General features: G+C 40.4%; 1 protein-coding gene across 2 annotated transcripts in view; it reads left to right on the forward strand.

Moving 5' to 3' along the window:
• epha4b (eph receptor A4b) overlaps positions 1-17,715 on the forward strand; it is a 163,954-nt gene that overhangs the window by 75,825 nt on the left and 70,414 nt on the right. For both annotated transcript variants that reach the window (XM_066680323.1, XM_066680322.1), the window contains exon 4: positions 13,583-13,738. In XM_066680323.1, coding sequence (XP_066536420.1) covers positions 13,583-13,738 — 156 coding nt within the window. The remainder of the gene's footprint in view (positions 1-13,582; positions 13,739-17,715) is intronic.

Raw genomic sequence — 17,715 nt, forward strand, 5'->3', positions numbered from 1 at the left:
GATTTTCTTAACAGTGGTGATGATAGGAACCAGGAGTCTGAATGTTTACAAAGATAATATAGCTGTTTTATTAACCAGGGAATGTACATGCTATTTTGATTTATATTTATAGTACTCTATGAATTTTTATAGAGTATTACTCTCGAGTAAGATGACCTCACGAATGACCTCAATTTACTAAAAAATAAATAAATATATATATATATAGCCTCAATTCTCAATTTAAATAGCTACTACACTATAGATAATTCAAACATACTAAAGTCATATTATGCAGTGAGTTTATACTCTCGGCTTCATGTGTGTGTATGTGTGTGTGTTTGTGTGTGTTTTTGTGTGTTATAAGGGACTCAGGGCCTTATCACACAATGCAGAAAGCAACATGCCCCTGGCGATTAGCTACTTCCATGTGCGGCTGATGCTCCAGTAATGATGTCATCCTCCTGGATGTAATTCCCAGTTATCTAGTGTGTGATTCTTATTTTCCCTGCCTGAGGAAGCTCTCATTCTCTCTCTCTCTCTCTCTCGCTCTTTCTTTTCACAGCCCTGTATTTTTTTATTTTTTATTTTTTTGCCTCAGGACTAGGTATAACACTCCTTGGCCATGATTACATTTCTATCAGATTTCACACTTGTTAAAGGAAGCCTCTCACCACGGGCTCTGACGGACACTGTGTATGTGTGTTCTGTATAGTCGTACAGTTTGAGATTGAGCCTGTGAGGGGAATGGGCAGTGGTATTGTATGTTATCATTATCATACATCTCTGCTTCTGTCACAACTTCAGTCTTGCTTTGGCCTTAAATATGACAAACTGTATGTTCAGAAGCTTGTATGTCTTATAATAGCTCACATATTAATGGATAATATGAAGTTTTTTAACATTGTGTCCATTCACTGTCCACTTGGTGAAACACGTCTACCTCATTGATCCACCTTGTAGATGTAAAGGCAGAGACAGTAGCTCATCTGTTGCTGCACAATGTGTGTTGGTCGTCCTCTAGTCCTTCATCAGTGGACACAGGACGCTGTCCCCAGGTATGCTGCTGGTTGGTTGATTATTCTCAGTCCAGTAGTGACACTGTGCAGTTAAAAACTCCAGCAGCATCGCTGTGTCTGATCCACTCATACATGCGTGATGTACCACATCAGTATTACTGCATCAGTGAGAATAATGCACCACCCGAATCATACCTGCTCTGTGGGGGTCTTTTGGGGGTCCTGATGTTTGAATCACAGAGTAACAGGTGGACTACAGTGTGTAATTGTAGAACTAGTCAGTGGAGCTGATAAAATGGACATTGAATGGAGATACAAGGTAGGTGTTCATAAAACAGTAATTGATCAGTGTAGTTACATGCATTTATTATTATTAGAATTATTATTATTATTTTTGTTCATGCTTTAGTAAGTGTTGTAACTGTCTGTGTCTTTGCTGTAATAAACTTCTTGTTGAAGTCGTGACACCTCTCTGCTTTTCAGTGATACTGTGAAAGTAATTCATTTAGAGAATTAGCTTTTATGGAGTCACACTGTAAAATCAGACTGCACTTGTATTCCCTGAAAAGGAGCAGGTAATCACAGACGTGTTCTCTTTACAAACACTCTCGGCTGCTTATTGATGTGAGCGCTGCACTGACTTTGTGACTGCCATTATTTCTGTTTACTTAGCTACGTACTTTAAAAGACTCCGGCTGCTGCATAATGCAGGGCCGTCCCTTCTTCTTACATACTTGTTTGCTGCTCAACAAAGGGCAGTAATTGAAAAACGCTCGCCTCTGCTCTGCCAATTGGATAACAAATCACGACACAGCTAAAGTGTTCTTCCCACAGCCAATTAACACAGCCACAGTTCAGGGTCCGGAGTCTACCTGGAATCATTGTGCGCAAGGCAGGAATACACCCTGTAGGGGGCACCAATTCTTCATAGGGCGACACATGCACTCACAAATTCACACCTACGAACACTTTTGAGTCGTCAATCCACCTACCAATGTGTGTTTTTTTGAGTCATCAATCAACCTACCAACATGGATCGTGGGAGGCAACCCACGTGGACACAGGGATAACACACCAAACTTCTCACAGACAGTCACCCGGAGCGGGAATTGAACCCACAACCTCCAGGTCCCTGGAGCTGTGTGACTGCGACACTACCTGCTGCACCACCGTGCCACCCTTCTTCCTAATGTACTTCATTAATATTTTTACCTTTGACTCACAATTTATAACAGTGAACCCTTTGCAGTGGTCTTTGTGGCGTTTCATTGGGATTTCCCATTCCACCTTAAATGGTGACAGTGAACATTGTGTTTTAACTCTGATAAAGTTAAATAAAGCACTGTGTTAATGCCCTGAATGGAAAAAGAACATAGCATGACAGTAACCGTAAGAGTAACCGTAACAGTAAGTTTAATTTAGAGCTGCTTTTAAGGTGAAATTAAACATGTTTTTTATACTGAGAAAAGCACATTTGAGTAAACACCCTGAATGGTAAATGAACAACACAGTAACACAGTTTTATTTAGTGCTCCTTTTATAGTGGAATGGGAAATCTGAATAGGAAACTAGCGAATTAGATGCAGAGTTAAAACAGTGTAACTGCAACAACGCTTAATGTGGAATGTGACAATCCTCTCTTCCAGTCTGCCAGATGTCACACAGCAGAGGGTGAAGCGGGAATTTACTTGATGAAGGTAGTTAGAGAAGATAAAGCAGTATTTCAGTGTTCCATTAATCCACATCAGCGGGAAAATGAGTTGCTGACCTGGGACAGTCCTTTTAGTAGATTTCCTGTGAGTTCAAAGTCTTGTGGGAGCCTTTAACCCTTTGGGGTCTAAGGACATTTTCTCAATTTTCTGAAATTCGCCTTTAAAGTACTTGTATTATAATATAATGCCCACTTGTTTATGTTTTATATCAAAATGTTCAGAACAATTTCAGCTTTCTCGTTGAGAGAGGCCCATATGACCTAGAGCATTATATGAAGAGATAATCTGTCTCTAACCCTGAAAAACGTAAATTCGATTTTAGAAAATTTTATATCTCTTGTGAAATATCCCTTTACTCGTGTGGATGAATTGTTTTGGTGATTGAAATAGTTTTATCAGAGTCTTAAAAACAAGCGAATCCACCAGTTGGACATGACGAGAGGCAGAGGAAGCATGTCTCAAGCTTATACATAGGCCTCGTAACTCGGGATGTACAGTATCGCATACAGTCGCGATAACATGCAATTGAAAGAGCAGTTTCTGCACATTCGCAGAGTGTTTGAACTGTATTTCTCCACTGTGTTATCGCTAAAATATTAATAGAAACATCGCGAATGTTCTTATTTAATGCGCCGGTGCATTCTTCTCTCACTGTTTGTTGGTGACTTCTTTTGCTAAAAATGTGTCTTTCTCTGTTCAGGAGGCTGAAAGAGAACGTTGATGATTCTGGGGAACGGCTGTTCTTGTTTGTTCATGTTCAGAAGCTCTTGGTCTTTTAAAGTGGTACTGTATGTATGTTCTGGGTTTCGTAAACACATTACACTGGTTTCCAGCAGCAAACATAATGGAGAACTAGCAAATGGTGAGGAAAAATCCTCAGAATTTTATAAGAAGGGTTTTTTTGATTAAAATCGTGAACATTAACTCCACTACACCATTACATTGAAATTAGTTGTTTGCTGCTATATTCATATTTAAAATCGAAGGTTAAAGGTTTAAGGGTTAAAAGAATGAGTGTGCCCAGGCACCCCCTCCCTCCTCCTCCCTGCATAACTTGGGTTCTGCCAAACAGGCATTAACACAAACACAAAGAAGAAACGCTTTTATAAACTTCATTTGGAAACCTCTGCCAATTGTGTCGTCAAGCTGTGCTCTCCAGCAGCACCCGGGTGAATTAAAACGGGGATCGGCTTTGTCAACATTGCCGTGTTGTCAATGGGATCGCTTTTGCCTGCCGTCGCTTCTCCCCCGAGCGAGCCTTCCCTCCACAGACATCATATCTAAAAGCTATCGATTGCCATAAACAAAAGGAGCGGAGTCTGAGAGTGGTATGAATTTTTAATCAGAGCTTGCCGAAGACATCAGAGATGGAGCTTTCTCTACTAGTTTGATTCACCTCCCCCCACCAAAGCCCCCTCTCTCTCTCTCATGATTTGCTACCTGAGTAAGAGCTTTCTCAGTCCACAGCACAGGGGCATGTACATCTTCTTCAGCCCTGGGTCTTTCACAGAATACTAATTGGGAGAAGAAAAAAAACACAGGCCTCTTATAAGCCCCCTTATGTAAATACACTGCACGTCTAAACATTCATAGACACCCTTTATAATTATAATTAGTGTATTCTCTGTTTTCAGGGTGTGTCCACTGTGGATACAAATATACACACACAAAAATCTAAGGATACCTGCTCATGAAGAGTATTAATACCTAGTCAGTCAGCGCTTCTACTTTTCTAGACTGCTTTTAGAATAATGTTGGGACATATGATGGCATTCAGCCACCAGGGCATCACCAACGTTAGGTACTCATGTTGTATTATTAATTCTGGATCACAAACACCAGGCCAGTGTGGATTTCCCATTATTTTCCTTGCCTTCCTCTCCTTTCCACCTTAAAATGCGCAGCAATTATTAGCTTTTGTCAACTTTCCCTTCCAACTTGAACAGGGCAGTGATCACATTCTGGTGCCTGCTGAAATTTCTAATCCATTTTAAAAGGAAAAATTACTGTGGTGCAATTTTACTTTCCACCTTAAACAATTCAACATTTACTACAAAATGGATAATTCTACCATGACCCTTTTATAATAGCTGCTCTATTTAAGGTGAAATGAAAAGTTCTGCGTGTGAGAGAAGGGGAAAAATGAGTTGCCTTATTTAAGATGGTATGGGTAATTCTAACACAACTACTTTAATTTCAGCTCCAGTTAAGGCAGAATTAAAAGCTTGTAGGTGCCAAAGTTTAAATGCTGCATTATTTAAGGTGGAAAGAAAAGTTCTGTTGATGCCAGAATGTCATTACTGTCCCATTGAAGTTGGAAGGAAAAGTTGCTAAGCACCTGTAACTGCTGCATTTCTTAAGGTGGAAAGGAGAGTTCTAATAACAAGTTCATTTCATTTTTGGATTTTTCTTGATTCTGTAGTCCTCCAGGGGGTGTTCCTGCTTTGTGCCCTATGATTCTGGCTAGGATGAGGCCCTACGCTGGCCCTGGTCAAGATTAATCGATCACAGAACATGAATAAATGCTGTATTATACTAGTGTATATCCTATTAGTGTCACTGTCAGAAATGCTGCACATTTAGCAAAGCAACAGCATAAACACCTTAATGTAGGTATGAAAGAGTTAAATTAAACATGAATCCTCCAGCCCTCCCGGCTAAAAGTTGTCTCGAGTTTCCAGTGCAAGTCTTTGCTTCAGCACTTAGAGGACGTTTTTTTTCCTTCTTCTTTTCTAAATCAGGCTTCATTTGAGCAGCTCTCTGCAGTGCGTCTGCTGCGGCTGTAGTGAGACAGGCTTCTTCCCTTTTGGGATCCACACAGTCCCTGAGGCTTACAGGCAGTACAAACCACACACACACACACACACCCCTATACCCCAGAAACTAACTTTCACAGGGTGTTCAGCCAATTTAGGTGTATTCTCCTGAGCCTGAATGAAATTCTTGTCCACAGGACATCCTTCAGGCGAGGTATATATATACACGGAAAACATCTTCATATTCTCTAGATCTTTTAACAGCTTGATTATCTCAATTCATCTGAAATTGTGCAATTAAAAGTAACAATCTACCACTCTTCCAAAAATATAAGTTATGGGGTTTTAACTAAAAGTTTGCGACATATTCTGTTCAAAATACCACAAGGATCAAGTGCCACAGCAATGTTCTCCCTCTGTCTAAACAGCCCTGTTCAGAACGGTTGGTTTCAGCACCTGTTCCTTTAAATGACAATGAGTCACACACAGTCACCCTCACCCCTGAGCAAGCAGCAATATTAAGCCAAGCCTGCAGTAGCTTTTGATTTAGCTTGGTTTCCATCCTTCTCCGCTTTCATTTCTGCTTGTTTCACTAATTTTTCAGCTCTCATTATGTCTCACATGTTTACATTTCCTACCCTCCTCCAAAAGTTATGTTGTGCCGGTTCTGCAGTGCAGAACCCAGTGTAGCAATAACACAGGTTCTATTCTTCCTATTACAGCTCAGTGGTGCATCACAATGATTTTGCAGCTGTAACACACACACACACACACACACACAAATCAACAATAACATTGACTACCTCCTTTTTTCTACGCTCACATTCCATTCTCCCAGCTCCACTGACACTGACGTGGTGGTGGTGTGTTAGTGTGTGTTGTGCTGGTACAAGTGGATCAGACACAGCAGTGCTGCTGGAGTTTTTAAACCCCTCCGTGTCACTCCTGGACTGGGAATAGTCCATTAACAGCATCCTGTGTCCACTGATGAAAGACTAGAGGACAACCAACAAAAACTGGACAGCACTGTTTCTAACCTTACATCTACAAAGTGGACCAACGAGGTAGGAGTGTCTAACAGAGTGGCCAGTGAGTGGACACAGTGTTTAAAAACTCCGGGAGCAACTGCTGTGTCTGATCCACACTGTATCAGTGCAGCACTGAGAATGATCCACCACCCAAACCATACCTGCTCGGTGGGGGTTCTGTGGACGTCTTGACTGTTGAAGAACAGCGTGAAAGGAGCCAAACAAAGTATGCAGAGCAAGAGATGAAGAAACTTCAAAGTGCTCCTGTCTGATTAGTGGAGCTGAGAGAACGGACTGTGAGTGTAGAGACGAGGAGGACGTCATAACGTTATGATCGATCAGGGTATGGAAGTTCCATTTGATAACTGATTATTGATATGATGCACCATTGATTTTCAGATTAATCACATGATTATGATTAATCACGGCTAATAATGGACCAGCATGGACATGAAATATTCATGCCTGAAGAGTGTAAGTGTCTGTTTGTTTTAATTCAGTCATATGTTTAGGTCGGGAGTGGACTGAACGTGGCTGAAGTGGAGTTTGTTCTCCTTTTTGAGGTCACTGCTTCTCTCAGCTGTGCCTTGAAACAAATAACCCTCAGAGAGAGTTAGTTTTACTAAATGGGGATTTCTTCTGGCAGTGTGGTCCTGTTTTTGTGTGTGTGTGTGTGTGGTCAGGGCATGGAGTAGCGCCAGGGAGGAGCAGCCAGGCAACCCTCAGCAGGAGTCCAAACAGGGGCACAGCGCCCAGACACTTAACCAGTGATTAGACTTCATTCACTCGTTCTCCCATTCTCTCTCTCTCTCTCTCTAACAGTAACACTTCCCATCATTTTCTCTGCTTCATATGAGTGTCTCATTTGCTAGCACCACTCTAATTCATCCTAAAAAGCCTGAAAGACGCTCTATCACTCCACAGAATAAGTTCCACAGCTGTACAGCCCAGATTTAGGGGGCTTTATAACCCTGTTGACCATCATTGCCATTGAGCAGGGTGACCTTAAGCTTGTAGCTTGTAGCTACTGGTCCCATTTGTCCCCTGGTTATTTATTTGTTTGTTTATTCATTTACTCATTCTATTCCCTCTTTTCTCTTGGATTTCTTTCTGACTCCTCGGTGATTATTGAGCAACAGCTCGTCTGTTGTTTCAGTGTTTTTTCACGTTTTTTCGCTTTTTTTAGTGAAGTATTTATTCTGCAGGAACAGAGAGGCACGCAGCTCCAGGGTCCTGAGGTTCTGGGTTTAAACCCGGCTTCAGGTCACTGTCTGTGAGGAGTGTGGTGTGCTCTCCAAAAACGCATAATGGTGGGTAGATTAATTTCTCAAAAGCATGCATCACTATGATTTGTGGGTGACTGGGTGAGTGTGTGATGCCCTTTGTTGGACTGGAACACTGTCCAGGGTGTGTTCCTGCCTTGCTCCCTGTGGTTCTAGGTAGGCTCTGGGTCCACGCCAGCCTTGGAAAGGTTGAAGCGGTTACAGGAAAACAGGTTTAGAACTCTAAACAGGTTTATGTCATCCCACCTTTGCACTTTCAGCCTGCCTCCTCACCTCTGCATGCACCCTGTCTCCAGAATGTCCCCTTCTATTGGTTAAAGATTTCTAACAATGGGGGGTGGGGGGGTAGGGGGCTGAGTGTGCCTATACATTTTGCAGTATTGTTATTAATATTTTTTTTGTTCCCCTCTACAGTTCATTCAAAGTTACATTAGCATTTCATTTTCCTTTGAAACTTATTGGTACCCTCTCCATTTAATTAACTTTTTTTTTTGGGTGTCAATGACCTTACTCTCCCAGACCTTATTAGTTAATAAATTTCTACTCAAGCGAACCCCTGCAGTCAGCGTGTAATTGAATTCCGAAGATGACATTTTCTCCTAGCATTATACTGTAATAATTGTTTTTCAGCGCGCGAACGTACGGCTCGGGTAAAGACGTGTGGGCGTGAGAAAGAAAGGGAGGAGGCACCGAGATCATCGTGTTGTTAGATTCTGGCCTCCAGTGTGCTCACGTGTGTGTGTGTGTGTGTGTGTGTGTACGTACGGCTGTGTGTGGATTTACGAGCACAGGCCTTGATTAAATCCGTGACCTTCACCGCTTCGCACGCACAATCAAGGCGAGGGTAAATTCATCATGGCATTGATCCATCAATTGAATTGCGTTTCCGACACCACCGACGGCTTGACCTCGCCGGCCGGCCCCGAGATCGTGCAATTTGCTCGCCGCGCACATTTGCCCACCGCTCCCGTGCCTTAACCGCTCTGTGAATTTACGACCCTGCCTCTGAGACAGCCCCCCACCCGGCACCACCGGCCTTACCCCTCTTCTTGAGCAGAGTGACTTGGCGATCAAATCAAATTGACCCCCCCCCCCTCCCCCCTCCCCCCCCCCCCCCCCAGTTCATTAGCATTCCTCTGCGCACTCCTCCGTTTTGCATATACTCCGTGTCAAAAGTTTGGGGACGCCTAGGTCTTTTTAAGTCTAAACATGCGTGCGTGTGGGGCTTATCCCCAGCAGCCAATGGCTGACAAGATCCTGCCTTCCCACTTAAACACGACCAGAGCTCTGAAGAGAGAAGCTTTTGGAAATTGAAAGCGAGGCTGGGAGAAGCGTAATGTGAATACAAAATAAACAATACATATGGAAATATTCTCTTCATAAACCTGTTTTTAAAACTCTCAATATTATTTTTTCTAAATTTAGTTTTGCCTGTGTTTTGTTTCTCAAAAACTTTTGGCCCTATTTCAACGCATAACAAGGGGCTTGTCTTTTAGATTAAGTTAACCCCGCGACCCTAAATTGGATAAGCGGTTACAGATAATGGATGGATGGATGGATGGATTAAGGATCGTAAACAGCTCTCAGATCAGCTCTCTTTAACATTTATTCTGAAATGTCTTAGCATTACATATGGGAACATTTTTGTAAGGATTGGATTGCATTCAGCCGCATAAACAGCAGTGATGTCAGCTACTGATATTTGATGATTAGTTCTCAATCACGGGCGGCACGGTGGCGCAGCAGGTAGTGTCGCAGTCACACAGCTCCAGGGGCCTGGAGGTTGTGGGTTCGATTCCCGCTCCGGGTGACTGTCTGTGAGGAGTTGGTGTGTTCTCCCCGTGTCTGCGTGGGTTTCCTCCGGGTGCTCCGGTTTCCTCCCACAGTCCAAAAACACACGTTGCAGGTGGATTGGCGACTCGAAAGTGTCCGTAGGTGTGTGTGTGAGTGAATGTGTGTGTGTCTGTGTTGCCCTGTGAAGGACTGGCGTCCCCTCCCGGGTGTATTCCCGCCTTGCGCCCGATGATTCCAGGTAGGCTCTGGACCCCCCGCGACCCTAAATTGGATAAGCGGTTACAGATAATGGATGGATGGATGGAGTTCTCGATCACAGTTTTCACTTAAAATGATCCCAAAGTTGTTTTCCTGCTCTACAGGTCAATGCTAATCTTCAGAGCACCCCTTTCTGCTGTTCAGTGTTTTTTTCTTGTTTTTGTTTTTTGTTTATTTGGTTTTTTTTGTTTTGTTTTTTTTTTTTTTTTTTGTTTTGGGGAATTTTACAAGCTATGTTCAGTTAAATGCCATTTTTAAAGGACACTGGGAATGATTTGCACTGTACTGAATTCAATGGAGAAGAACAGGTGGTTTCCTACCCTCCTTCTAAAATTACATAGTGTAGTGCAGTGCTGAGCCCAGTGTACTAACCCTGAGAGCAAGGAGACGGTGGACCACTGTAGACCCACTGAGGGCAAAGTTGGAGGTCCAGTAGTGTTTTTCACAGCGTTTTCTGGGCGAATCACTGGTGATTAAACAGAATTTTAGACAAAATGACACATTTTAGCACTTTTCCATTCAAAGTCCAATTTACATTTTTTCCTTCATTAGGTTATTTTTTACTTCTTTATAAATAAGAGCAGTAAATCATATTAATCCAGCACAGTGTCACCATTTACAGCATAATCATTTTATATCAGGCTTATACTCATTATTATATCTCTCATAGTTGTTATGTAATATTTGTATTAGTTTGTTTTCCAGAATAAAAGTCTATGTGAATGTAAAATCTGTTTGAGGAGATTATAAATGAGTTACATCTGGATGGTGGACCAGCAGTGGTCTACAGTCAGTGGTGTGCCAGCCTTTTTATGCCAGTGGACCAATATATGCTCGCTGTCTGGGAATGAAAAAGCTTCAGTTCTTTCTATTACTTGTCAATGGAGTATCACAATGATTAACATGCAGTAATGAAGTAATATTAAGGTCAAAATATTACATAGTGCTCCTTTAAAGAGTAGGGGCAAAATAAAGAGGTTGAATTCACACTGAACATACAGTGTACAGTTGTATGCAAAGGTTTGGTGTCTTCTTTTGTTTTTTACCCCCACGGATTTAATGTCCTGACACATCGTATTACACTTTATAATGCATTGTTTGATAAAGAAAAGAGTTGTGCCAAAAAGATTAGCAAATAGGTCTGTTAGCGCCGGGAGCTAGTGGCATTTCGCGAACGCACACTTCTTTCTACTAAATGTCTGGTCAAAGAGTTCTCATTTTGCAAGAGTGTGGAAAAAAGGTAATATGCTCTCGTGTAGTTGAACAAGGCTCCTCTGAGATTTGGCAAAATTGGGTCATCCAGCAGAGTTCTGGGCGAAGGAGACGAGGGGCGGGAGGAGTAAGACACAAGAAAGAAAAAAAAAAGTCAGGATCTTGGGGTGCTAGGAAGCTTTTGAATATGTTCTCCTTTCCTTTTCCATTAAAAGTGCTTGTAGACTAAAAATGGCAGCTGTGTAGACACTGAGTTTTGTAAACATACTCGTGGGGGGGTTGGTTACTGAAAAAGGAAAACAGCGAAATGCAAATCGAGGATCCGGGGACGTTCTGGTCTGTGGAGTCCTTCAGGGACCCACTGCTTCAGGAAGTTATTAGTAACTCTTGTACTCGGAGTCGTTTTTCTGCTTTTGCTTATTTAAGTGCATGTTGCCTGACCTATATTCCTCCTGAAGATGGGATGTTGTAATAACTCTGAGCATGAAAAAGCAAAGTGCATTTCACTGCAAGAAAAAGTAAATGGGCTTGACTGATGTTGACACCAGTATTGATTCCAGTTTGGTTAATATTCAACAACTAATCACTTAACTGTTTAATTGAACTCAACACTGTAATATAATATAATATAATATAATATAATATATCACCGCGACCCTGAATTGGATAAGCGGTTACAGATAATGAATGAATTAATTAATTAATTAATTAATTAATTAATATAATATATGAAAAAGAGTGTAAAACAAGGGGCCTTCCATTTATTTATATTATTTTCTTAGGCTATTATGAGCTCTTACATTTTTTTCCCAAAGTTTAAACATTTCCAGAAACTTGGATCCATTTATCAAAACTTTGGGTCTTTGTCCCAAAACAGCATTTACAAAACTACATGTATATGTAACAAAAATGTGGCCCATTTTACGTAGTATGTAGCAAAACAGTGAGAAACACTACAAGGAAAAAAGGGGCAGATACAAAAAAAAAATGTATTTATTGCAAAATGCATGAAGTAGATTACTCTACATCCTAACCTCTTTTATACACTTACAAATGATCAAAGACTTCTCCCAACTGAATTTGTACAGGTGCAACATGAATGAGGATAATTGGGAATCAGGAATTGAAATTTGGAGGCTAGTGTTTCAAGGTGACCAAAGTTTCCTAAATGATGCAATGTGTGTTTAGAGATTTGTAAAACTGAGATTTGTAAAATTTAGTGTGATATTTCAGAGAAAACTAATGGAATTGTGCTTGGACCCTAGCAGTTTAGAGTCATGTTGTTGATACATAAACATTCAGTGGGCATAGTTGCATTTTTTATATGTATGCAATGCAGAAAAGCTGTAAATCTTGTGCACAATGACGTGCGGTTCTGAAGCCCACCATCAAGACCAGCCAGTCAATTTTTTTGTTGGCTACCAAATAAGTCAGAAAACATAACATACTGAATCATTCTGATTTTGTTTGACTTTAGAATTTTACACATTCTCCATTTGAGTATCTTCAGTCAATGTGCTTGAACTGCGTTTACGTGAAAACTGGAGAAGGAAGAGAACTGAGAATAACCAGTGTAATAACAGCAGAGATGGAAGAAAACTGAGCTAAATCTGTGAAAACATGAGCAGAGAATGAAGAGAAATGAGCTAAAACAGTGAAAACAAGCAGAGAATGAAGAGAAATTAGCTAAAACAGTGAAAACAAGCAGAGAATGAAGAGAAATTAGCTAAAACAGTGAAAACAAGCAGAGAATGAAGAGAAATTAGCTAAAACAGTGAAAACAAGAGCAGAGAAGGAAGAGAACTGAGATAAACCAGTGAAAACAAGAGCAGAGTAGGAAGAGAACTGAGATAAAACAGTGAAAACAAGAGCAGAGAAGGAAAATAACTGAGCTAAACCAGTGAAAACAAGAGCAGAGTAGGAAGAGAAATGAGCTAAAACAGTGAAAACAAGCAGAGAATGAAGAGAAATTAGCTAAAACAGTGAAAACAAGAGCAGAGAAGGAAGAGAACTGAGATAAACCAGTGAAAACAAGAGCAGAGTAGGAAGAGAAATGAGCTAAAACAGTGAAAACAAGCAGAGAATGAAGAGAAATGAGCTAAACCAGTGAAAACAAGAAGAGAAGGAAGAGAACTGAGCTAAAACAGTGAAAAGAAGAGCAGAGAAGGAAGAGTTCCTTGAGGTATATTGATGAAAGCATGTCTGAGACGTTTCATTAAGAGAAGTCTATTCACTTATGGAAAAATTGCATAATATGTTCCATTTAAACCCTAACCATACGGCCCTTTACACTTTCACTAACACCTATTCACTGTGATCCGATCAGGGTGAAGGGATCATCAATACAACACTGAAATAATGATCAGTTTAATATTATAAGCAGATGTAATTTGGAATCCCAAAATGAAACAGACATTGCTATGTAAAAATATGTAAATCAACTGTATCATATGTTAATATGTAGCTTTCGTGTTAATATTTATTTGTATGAAGTTAAAACCTTGTCCTTACTCTGTGTGTCCTATGTTTTGTGGTTTACAGCCTGCAGACCAGGCACTTACAAGGCTTCATCCATGGACGGCTACTGCAGCAAGTGTCCGCCACACAGTTACTCTCACGAGGAGAGAGCTTCTGAGTGCACGTGTGAGAAGGGCTACTACCGTGCCGACATGGACCCTCGATCCATGGCCTGCACCCGTAAGTACAGTGATGAATACAAGCAATGAAGGGTGACCGTTGGATAGATGGGGATTAGAAAATCAAGCGTCGCAGTTTGATATGTACATAAGGGAAGTGTGTGGGTTTTTTTTCTTCTATATCCAAGGTAGAGGTAGAGCAAGATAAACTACTGCCAGCATTCATTTAGTTGGCAGAGATGCTAGAGAAGGATGGATGGATAGATGGATGACCTGATAGATTGATGGATGTGTAGAGGGATGTAAGGTGTTAATGAATGGAAGGATGAAATATCTTTTTATTTATTCATTTATTTTATTATTTTTTTTATTGGGCCAGTGTGAGATTACAGTTTCCCAGAAAACATGCATAGGGTGGACATGAGGGTAGATGGATGGGTGGATGAATGGATGAAAGAATGGATGGACAGCTGGGGATTTTCTTTGATGTATTAGAGGTTATCACTAAGTGAGTATGGTGTACTTTCACTAACATCATTACCTCATAATGTCAGCCAGCCTCAACTGGACATTTGTCAGAACATTTACAAGGGTGGTGAGGTCAGCGTATTGACATAAGTGGAGTGAATAGGTATCCGTGTGTGTGTGTGTGTGTGTGTGTGAGAGAGAGAGAGAGAGAGAGAGAGAGAGAGAGAGAGAGAGAGAGAGACTGAGTAAATAAACCAGTTTGAGATGGTAGGTAAAATGTAACATTGTAAATCACATTGACTTGTATTTAAAAAAAAATGTATAAACACAGAATATTTAAATATTGTTACCTGATTTTCTTCTTTGTCCTTTTTCTTCTTCTTGTCAATATGCAATCAGTCTAAATTTCTTGCTTGCAACATGTTCCACAATATTTGTGACAAGGCAGTTTTTGACCAAAATATGTTATTACACTTTAAAAATAGTTTACCTTAAAATGACAGCTTGGAAATAATTGTGATGCTCCACTGAGCTTTAATAAGGAGAATAGAGCCTCTGTTGTTACTACTCTGGATTGAAAAATCTGAAAAATACTTTTATTAATTTCAAGAACACGCTATTGCAACAAAAATATGTTACATTAATATGAATTATATTAAATATACATAATATATATTACAAGTATTAAATGGTTTTATTATTTAGAGGTTTTTTTTTACTACAAATGTATTTTTAATCATTTAGAGCCACTTTCCACTATACTTCACTTTGCCTAAACGACTCAAGTAAAGAATGTATGCCATATTAAAACTGCACTAATTGCATGACCTCGTTAGGTAAACATGTTAGAATATCACGATATCACGATATTGACTTTTTAAAATAGTTTTAAAAATGATGACGATATTGCGAAATGATACGATATGGCACAGCCCTAAAGGGCACACCGCTTTTATTGTCTTTGTGCAGTGTACAGCCAAATTGTGCACTAACACACCACCACTACGTCAGTGTCAGTGCAGCGCTGAGAAGGGTCCACTACTCAAACCACCTGTTATTATTAAGTCCCCTGCATGAAATTTCATAAAAGTCAGATGGCAATGATTTAAACATACAGCAGTTCAATCAGTTAAATTCAAATGTGTTTTTACTGTAGGAACAAATGTTTACTTTGCAAAGGATTGTGTTTTTGCTTTTATTTATATATTTACATAAGTAAACAAAAAATAATTAAAAAATAAAAAGTAATGAAAACTATACACCTATACACTATAACTATACGTTTATTTTTTCTCTTGATTTACTGATAAGTGGGTGGATTTGTTTATAAAACATTATATAGATTATATAATTATAGAAGGAGATTTAATAGACTCGGCAAATACATTTTCAGAGGTTTGAAGGTACAGATATTCATTGCTGAATTATTGGAATTGTTCTGTGATTTTTAATTTGTTCATGTGTCTATCGTAATTATATCATATTGACTGAAATTAAAAGAAAATAATTTATATTGTGATATATTTTGGCCACATCGTCCAGCTCTGCTGTAAATGAGTAACTAGCATTCATTGTTTATTTGTATTTATAATAAATAAATAAATAAATAAATGCCTTTAAATACATTTCTTAAAGACAACCATAAGTTGTTTTGTTTATCTAATTAAAGAGAATTTGTTTTTCACTGCTGTCCTATAGAGTTTCCTAGCATTTCACACACTGTCCCAGTTTTTTCAGGAACTGGGGTTTGTGCATACTTTAAATTCACCTTCTGTCATTTTGCCTTTGTTTCATTTATCTCTTGAAAAGGCGCGAGATGCAATTAACGGATCCGCTCTATTGATAAGACAAGCCATGCATACCAACGGGCATAATGACCTTCAGTTCAGCACGCTTCATTGCACACACACACACACATACACACACACACACACACATACACGCGTGCGCACACACACACACGCGCACACACACACTCACACACACACACGCACACACACACACACACACACACACAGAGTTTGTTTCCATTACATTATCTCACCTTAAAATTCCACCAGCTTCTGGTCCCCACAAGAAAGACGTATTCCTAAAAATATGAACCAAACTGATACACACACACACACACACACTGGAGTCAAGGCGCTATCATTGGTTTGGGATCTCTAATGCAATAAACTAGAGAATGAGGCCGCTGGAAAGATACGAGTGTTTGTTTATACGTGGAAATCATGAGGCAGGAAGCAACGATAATGTGCTAATCAAATCACTGCCATTTCCGTCATGAGTCACACAAGAATACGCTGACACATGCATTGCCACCACACACACATACACACAAAAAAACCCCTTCAGTTTCTGCAGCTCAAAATATGCATTGTGTCGCTCATCAGAGTTCTAAGCACGAAGAATAATTTGCACCACCCTCCCACTTTGCTGCAGTGAGAGCTTCTACTCTTCTCCATAGAAACATCCCTGTGAATATTTGTTGGCATTCAGCCACAAAAGCACTAGTGAGTACTTACTCCACAACAACTCATCCACCAAATTTATTTCATGGAGCTCCATCATTCCTTAGTACACACAACCCAGTGCTTTATACCCCTCTGTCAGACTCTTGGTATTGGGCATGATTACTCATGTACAGTTGCTCCAGGCTGCCCTACAAACACACACACAGGGTGCTAGATGGACACTAAAACAGAAGTGCAGGGACCCAGCCGCCCACTCACATACACACACACTCTGTCTACCACACAGGTCTTGTGGGTGTGATGGTGCTGGGCGGTCTTTATGATGGACAGGTCTCCAGGGAGCCTTCTTCATTCATTCGGCCTGTAGATCTGATGAAATGTCATCACCGGAGCCCGTTAAAACCCTTCCATTCCCTCCCCCTTCCCTCTATTCACTCTTCAGTCTAGCCCCTCCACCCTGTCATCCCTTCATAAGCTCTCTTAACCTGGCCAGTGGATAGCAGATTAAGAGAGCTAGTGTGAATCTGATGGATCTCATTCTGCGTCTGTCCATATCTTGCATGCAGTTATTTTATTCTTCTATCTTCAAAGAGCTTATTTCTATATTTCTATATATACAATTATCAGTATCATAAATATCTAGATCTGGCTTTCGAGCAGAGCAGTGGGTTTAGAGTGAATACCAACACAGTGCAAAGCCAACACCAGCCTACACAGGTGTTTATGCCATTCTGTAGTTACACCACCAAAACACTAGGGCTGAATCACAAATACCTCCCTCGACTATATGTAGTACACAATGTAGTGGTGTAACATCAATAGGTTTAGAAATCTATGAAGTGCACTATTTAGGGATTAGGGAGCTAACTGCAACATAGTTGGATTATTGTTTACATGTGGTGCCAGGAAAGGAACAAATACAATGCTGTTTTTCAAGCGGCATCTATATTTTTCACTTTTTTTTTATTCTTTCCATGATGTCCAAACCATGAGTGAGTAAGTGAATGTGTGAGTGTGTCACCCTTTGAAGGATTGGCGCCCCCTCCAGGGTGTGTTCCTGCCTTTCACCCAATGATCCCAGGTAGGCCTCAGACCC

The sequence above is a fragment of the Hoplias malabaricus genome, chromosome 9, assembly GCF_029633855.1.
Source record: "Hoplias malabaricus isolate fHopMal1 chromosome 9, fHopMal1.hap1, whole genome shotgun sequence".
In the NCBI taxonomy this organism is placed as follows: domain Eukaryota; kingdom Metazoa; phylum Chordata; class Actinopteri; order Characiformes; family Erythrinidae; genus Hoplias; species Hoplias malabaricus.